Source organism: Hemicordylus capensis, chromosome 6, assembly GCF_027244095.1.
Source record: "Hemicordylus capensis ecotype Gifberg chromosome 6, rHemCap1.1.pri, whole genome shotgun sequence".
Taxonomy (NCBI): Eukaryota; Metazoa; Chordata; class Lepidosauria; order Squamata; family Cordylidae; genus Hemicordylus; species Hemicordylus capensis.
The window spans coordinates 59,767,009-59,773,615 of record NC_069662.1 but is presented as its reverse complement, the minus strand read 5'-3'; the positions used below and the strand labels follow the sequence as shown (position 1 = coordinate 59,773,615).

At 46.2% G+C, this 6,607-nt stretch overlaps 1 protein-coding gene across 2 annotated transcripts; it reads left to right on the top strand.

The window, feature by feature from the left end:
- The first annotated feature begins 1,719 nt into the window (after positions 1-1,719).
- Positions 1,720-5,971, top strand: LOC128329021 (E3 ubiquitin-protein ligase Topors-like). Of its 2 annotated transcripts, none has more exons than XM_053259403.1 (2): positions 1,720-2,447; positions 3,629-5,971. In XM_053259403.1, exon 2 carries the CDS (start codon positions 3,641-3,643, stop codon positions 5,639-5,641), a length of 2,001 nt encoding a protein of 666 aa, XP_053115378.1. In that variant the 5' UTR covers positions 1,720-2,447; positions 3,629-3,640; the 3' UTR covers positions 5,642-5,971. The 2 variants fall into 2 exon arrangements, with proteins under 2 accessions (XP_053115378.1, XP_053115377.1); XM_053259402.1 differs by lacking the exon at positions 1,720-2,447 and adding an exon at positions 2,472-2,990.
- Positions 5,972-6,607: the final 636 nt, after the last annotated feature.

The window sequence follows — 6,607 nt, the reverse complement described above, 5'->3', positions numbered from 1 at the left end:
CACCCCATGACACTTGCAGGATTGTTAACACGTGGGTTCCAGAGGGCACAAACAGCAACTGAACTCATAAGACTGTAAGGATATAAAGCAGATAGGTTCTTAATATAAGGGGTGTCTTTGATCTGAGCATGTGTGAAAATGGGGAGAGAAGCTTCTCTCTCATGCAAAAGGCTTCAGGTTCCATTCCTGGTATCTCTAGGAAAGTTTGGAAAAGAACACTATCCAAAACTCTGGAGAACTGCTGCCAGTCAGTGTGGACAATACTAAGCTAGATTGACCAATGATCTCATTCAGTATAAGGTAGATGCATATGTTTATATGTTCTCCCATCAGGTACCAGCGAAGATATCCCATGTTGTCTTGTTCCTATGTTGTCTTATGAAGCATTTGTATTGCTAGAGGAATTATCCTGTGAGTTGTCCTACTTATACCCTTAGCTGCAACATGGATTCATCAATTGAAAGGGAGCCCTCTTCTAGCACCCTTCATCATCCTTCTCCTGATTCAACAGAAAGTAAGTGTTATAGTGTACCGTATTGACTGAATGGCAGTAGCATCCCAGTAGCTGGTCTCAAGCTCAGGAAGAAAGAGGAACATCTGATATGAATTGGCCTGATTCTCCTCTGTCAAGATCTATAGACTTAGAAGATGCTAAAGACATTGTCTATAGTCCTTGTCCCCATAGACTATAAAAGATGCTAGAGTCATTAATGTGTTGTATAGTCCATGGTCCCTTCCAGTTCTGTTTTTAAAGCCTCAACTGGTTCATGGAGTGCTAGAGGGGGAGGATGAGAAGGACACTGCACCAGCAGACGAATGGGGCCATATGGTACCCCAAGCAGGGAGGCTTGTCCTGGCTCTCCAAGAGCTAACCACACTGCCTGGCCCTAGGAGCTCCCCTGCGGAATGATGTGAGAGTCCAAGTTTTATACTCTGGATTTGGGAACGCAACATAATGGGTGTTCCTGTACAGTAGTAGCAATACAGTGAGGGCTACCACTCCTGTATAGGCAACCAGGATGTCTGAAGATGATGGGAGTTATTATAGTCCAACTCCTGGCAACTCAGGTTTGAAAACCCTTGCAGTAAGGCTCAGCTGCTTCATAAGGCAGTCGAGACACAGGATAAAATGGAGCACTTTTGCTGGTGCCAGGGATGCCATCCTCCCCATCTTGATTTGGGCCAAAGAGGGCAAGGAAAAATGTCGGTGTGTGTAGGGCAAGTTGGACGCGAGCACAATTTTGTGACATTGCACAGCAACATAACTGAGCACATTTGGCACTCTTATCCCTGGACTTCCGGCCGAAGTCCACACATCTTGGGGGCCTCCAAATCCTCCTTCGTCTGTCCCGGGTGGTGCTGGGGGGGGGGGGTGGAGAGAAAAAGATATGTGGGATGGAAATATGTATTGAAACCTGTTTGCCAGTGCATATTTGCACAAATATACCTGTTTTATATCCTTACAGTCTTGTGAGTTCAGTTGCTGTTTGTGGCCTCAAGAACCCACGTGTTAACAATCTTGCAAGTGTCATGGTGTGTGTGTGTGTGTGTGTGTGTGGTGGTGGGGACCTAAGCCTCCACAATTACTGGGGAGCAGCTCTGGCATCAGCGTTCTATGCCAATGTCCTGGCTTTGCTCATCTTGTGCCAGAATAAGAAAGCTGCCTTCATTCTGGGGTTAAACCATCAGGGATTTTTTGAGTAGCTAATATGCGAAGTCGTACTCTGCTTCGGTTCTGTAGTATTCTTGTGCAGGCTCCCCTCTTGCCCAAGTGGGGGAGCTTGATGCTCTTTTAACAGGACTTCCGTCGCGGAACCCATTCGGGACACTTCAGGGTCTCTCTTGAACGCCCCGTTGAGGGACATGCACTGACTAGATCTGCCAGGGGGAAAGCTGGAGGGCCGGACGGCCCTCTTTTTGGGAGCGGCGAGAAGCTCCAGCATGTGCAGCGCCGAGATACCCGCTGAAGCTCCTCGCTGCTCCGGGAAGAGGGCGCCTCATCGTAACCCTGGATCGTCCACGGCAAGCTTCCAGGCAACGGCCGGAGGAGACACTGGGGGAAACGGTGGCCGTGCCACAAGCAGGCGAGGCGGCCTCACGTGAACGGAACGGGAGTAAAGTGACCAGAGCCAGCAGCGGTTGGCCCCGCCAGAGCTCAAAACCGTTAAGCGTTGGCTTCCGTTGGCTAGAACGCTTCGCTCGCTCCGAGTCAGGGACTGGTCCGCGGCGGCGGCGGCGGCAGCAGTAGCCTCAGCAGCAGGTGTCTTGTCCGGTCTCCGCTGCTGCTCCAGCGGACTTCAGCCTTGACGGAGTCTGGAGAGGCGCGAGAAGAGGCCCCCGCGTGCACCCGCCCGCCTGCCTGCCTGCCAGTGTGCGCTCCTGCCGGGCGCCTCTGGGCTGGGAGGAGCAGCAGCTGTCTTGAGTCGTCCTCCTCTTCTTCCTGATTGGTGCGTGGCGAGGCTGCTTCCCCCGAAAGCCAAAGCAGGGCGAAGGAGCCCTTTCCCCGCCCACCGGGGCGGTGCTGACTCTGCGACTCTGCTGCTCTTTGGCACGAGTCTGCTCCTTTGCCAGGCGAGAGAGGGAGAAGGGAGTCTTGCCATGCCTGCTTGCCTGCCTGGTGGTGCTGCTGGGGGGCGCAGCCTCCTTTCTCCCCCTCCCTCGCCGGTGTCGACCTGGGGGCGGGGGCGAAGCGGTGATGGTGCTGGTGGCGGGGACGGAGGGCAGTTTGCGTGGCGGCGCCCAACCTGAGCGGAGCGCGGGCGTCGCCTGTGTGTGCTGCCTGCCTGGGACGGGACGGGACGGGACTGGAGTGCCTCATGCCGAGGAGGGCCTGGCTGGCAGCATCTCGCGGCCGCGTCGTCCTCCTGCCTCTGGCGTTTCATGTCCCGGTTTGGGCGACTCGTTCGAGGGCCACGAAGTCTGCTGTTGGGCGCAACAAATGGGAGATACAAAACCCAAAATCTTTGTTTCATCTCAAACTGCAGCTGAAGGCAAACCTAAAACTGATTAGTTCTGGTCTCACTTCAAGCAAAAGCAGAGCAGTCTCTCGTTGGCATTTTTAAGCTGTGGAGATTAGAAATGTCTGTTTGAAGCAGCGCGCTATTATGTCTTCTATAAAACACACTTCCATATTGCCTTTCAGTTTTAAAAACCATTCCAGTAAAAATAAAATTCCATTGAAGCCTTGTATTTATTTGAACAGAAACAAGCACATTACGTATGCTTTATATTCTCTTAATCAAATATTCAAATGTTCTCCTAACCAAATGCAAATACTTGCAGCTTTTAGGAATTTTTGTTTTAGATATCATATACAGCACAGGTTTTTTGTTTGTTTTCTAAAGTTACTAATGCTTACGAAATATATAAATCAAACAGACCTAATTTCATCACAATCTATTTAGGGCTTTGGAAAATGTCGTAAAGCACTTTCCAGAAGGATTTCCCATTCTTATTTGAACCGTAAAGACACATCATTGATTCAAAGTCTACCTCTAGTAATAGTAATAAAACTTTATTTCGGTCGTAGACCAAAGTCTACCTCTATAGAAAAGCTAACTTAGCACTGGTTTTGATCAGCAGGTGTTTTATCAAGTGCACACTGATGTTTCTCTCTTTATTTTTACAGAATATTTGCAGAATGGCATCGGAGACAGATGACTCATCAGCCAGGTCTAGCCCAAACAGGCTGCATCAGCCAACATCAGCTGATGCATCTCCAGACTCTACGTGTCCAATCTGCTTGGACCAGTTTGAAGATGTGGCTTCCTTAGACAGTTGTCGCCATAGATTTTGCTTTCGATGTGTACAGGAGTGGTCCAACACCAAAGCAGAATGTCCACTCTGCAAACAGTGTTTTCAGACAATCCTGCACAGTCTGAGTGCTGAAGATTACTATGAGGAATATATAGTAAGGCCTTCAGGTGATGATGCTTATTTTCTTCCTCATGGGAGGAGATTCTATTACGAGACTACACTGAGGGAACCTTCCTCATCTAGAACTTTTAGGACAGCGTTTCCTCCGGATGAAGGGGTATTGTTTGAAGGGCTGTTGAGCCAGCCAGCCAGGCTTAGAGATTCAGAGATGCATCCGATAATCAGATGCCTTGTGTCAAGGCACCAGTCTGGCGTGGAACGCCTATCTCTTAGAAGGATTCTACAACAGGGTATAATTAACTACCGAAGAGCTCTATATCGCTCTGGTATCCGAGTTAGAAACAATCCAGGTGAAGGACCCTATAGAGTTATCTCAGCCGGATATTTCCGCAGCAATCCTGCCAGGCTTTACAGGCTAATCCCGTGGGTAAAACGTGAACTTACTGTTTTGTATGGTGCTCGTGAATCACTAGTCGCTACTGTAACACGTGCTATCATGAGCACTGTAGCTAGAATTGAAATGGAGAGCGAGGCATTCACTGAATATTTAAAACCTTTCTTGTTGCATTGCACAGAACACTTTATCCACGAATTCATCAGCTTTGCCAGTGGCCCTTGTGATATAGATTCATATGATAAGTATGCCAATTATGATTGTCCTGCTCCTTCATATGAAGAAAGAAGACCACCTGAACCCTCCATTATTACGATCTCTCCAAATGAGGCAGATTCCCAACAACCAGATCGTAATGCTTTCACAGTTGGTATTGGTCAGGCACCTTGGGATGATAAAACATCAGGCCCTTCTCACTCCAGGTCAGAGCAGGTTTGTGCTACTATATCTGCTGCTTTGGACACTTTGGAAAGCTCTGATGAAGAGCACTTTGAAAACACAATTGAGCCTCCAAGAAAGTTACCGGCAAGCGCGGAGACCAATGCTGTCAGTGGCCATTCCTCTCACAACTGTGTTAGTGTTGGCAACGTGAAACCAGTAGCAGAGAGAACTCCTGGACCTTTTGAGTTATCTTCATACTCTAAGGCATCAGCTGAGGGGGGCAAAAGTGAAGAAATGACGCAAGTACAGCCCATCCAGTGTCATCTTTTTAGCAATACCAAGGCTAGTGGATCCACATCAGAATTCTCTGTAGGGTCCAGGGCTGACAGATACAGTTATAAGTCACTCTCAAATCAATTGAAACCCAAAGGGAGAGAACAGGACCACACTTTGTCAAAAAGTTCACCTACAAAAAGAGATAATGATGATGATGGCTACAGATTATCTAGAAAAAGGCAATCTGATGTGCAAGATTCTCACAGTAGAGAGAGGCATGGCCTGAAAAGAAAGAGAACACATCATAACAGGGAAAAGCAAAAAAGGAAGAAGGATTGCAGCAGACACAAACATAGGAAGGACAAAAAGAAATCAAGAACCAGAGATAAGAGTCTGTCTCGAAAAAGTCAAACACACTCTCCAAGTAGTGAGAGTGTTATGTCTAGAGATCAAAGCAGATCAAGAGCCCACAGTGAAACACAGATTCAACACAAAAAGAGGAAGAAAAGGTCGAGAAGCCCAGCTGTGGAGGATCTTTCTGAAGGAAAAGCCACCGATGCAAGACACCACAAAAAGAAGAGGAAAAGGGAGAGAGAAACCAAAAAAAGCCACACAGGCAGCCCTCCATTTTCCTCTCCAGTTGTAACCACAATAGACAGTGACAGTGGCAAAGACACTAAAATCCAAGAAAGTATTGAGTGTGATAGTATATAGTATATAGTATATATATGACCAAGCCATAATGGAGTAAATTAGTCCTTACAAACTTGAGACCCATTGCTTTTAGTGTAACCGGAAAGTAGACCAATTTGTAAATAAATGGGTTTTGTTTATTAATTATTGGAATAGTAATGTTAGCAGTCAGATCCACATTTATATAACATGTTGTACTCCATGATTTAATGTATGTTTTCTTTCTTTTTTCTTCTGAAGATGTATGAGATTCTTTTTATCGTGTGAATTTTGTAAATATTGTCACTATGAAATAAATTATAGATATTTTTTAAATATATAAAATATATTTGAAATAAATGGAGAATTCAATTTAAAAAAACCAGCAGCATTTTGAATTGGACTCTGAAACAAATTGATGTTCCAGAACTTGGTGCAAGATGTCCTCTCCGGCTTACACCTGTTGACAAGCGACAGTGACATTCTGTACCAGCCGAAGTTGTTATTGTTATTCAGTTAAAGGGGGGGGGGACACCTTTATTTTTACAAGAATAGTTATGGGTGTGGCAACTCCAACTGAACTCCAGAAAGGGAGGAAATTCTATGGCCGATGATATTCACGCCATGAGGCCATGAGATCTGATATCCAGTCCGAGATATTGTATTAGTCTACAAAAATATAACCAAGGAAACATAATTTGGCTAGGTGTTCCATGTGAAGGATTAAATGTTAAAAAGTTAGTATCTCTCTCCTTGTTCTCCACGAGGGCATGGCCATTACCACAGCAAAAGAGATAAGGGATTTGTGGGTCCTCCAAGTCTAAGGAAAAAACAACTTAAGATACAGACGTATACAAAGTTAATTTTTCTCAACAAAAGCTTCCAGTTACAGCAGTCAGCAGAATAGGTGAAACTGCTTTTTGAGCTAGGTGAAGGTGACCTGGTCCCAGGAACACATGCAAGTCTCTTAAGAAAACATGGAAACCCCTTAATATTATGGATTTCACT

Bases quoted from the DNA above. Each gene is read 5' to 3' on its own strand.
- LOC128329021 (XM_053259402.1), top strand. From the start codon at position 2,817: ATGCCGAGGAGGGCCTGGCTGGCAGCATCTCGCGGCCGCGTCGTCCTC. The intron at 2,991-3,628 runs GCAAACCTAAAA...TTATTTTTACAG, and splicing joins ATCTCAAACTGCAGCTGAAG to AATATTTGCAGAATGGCATC.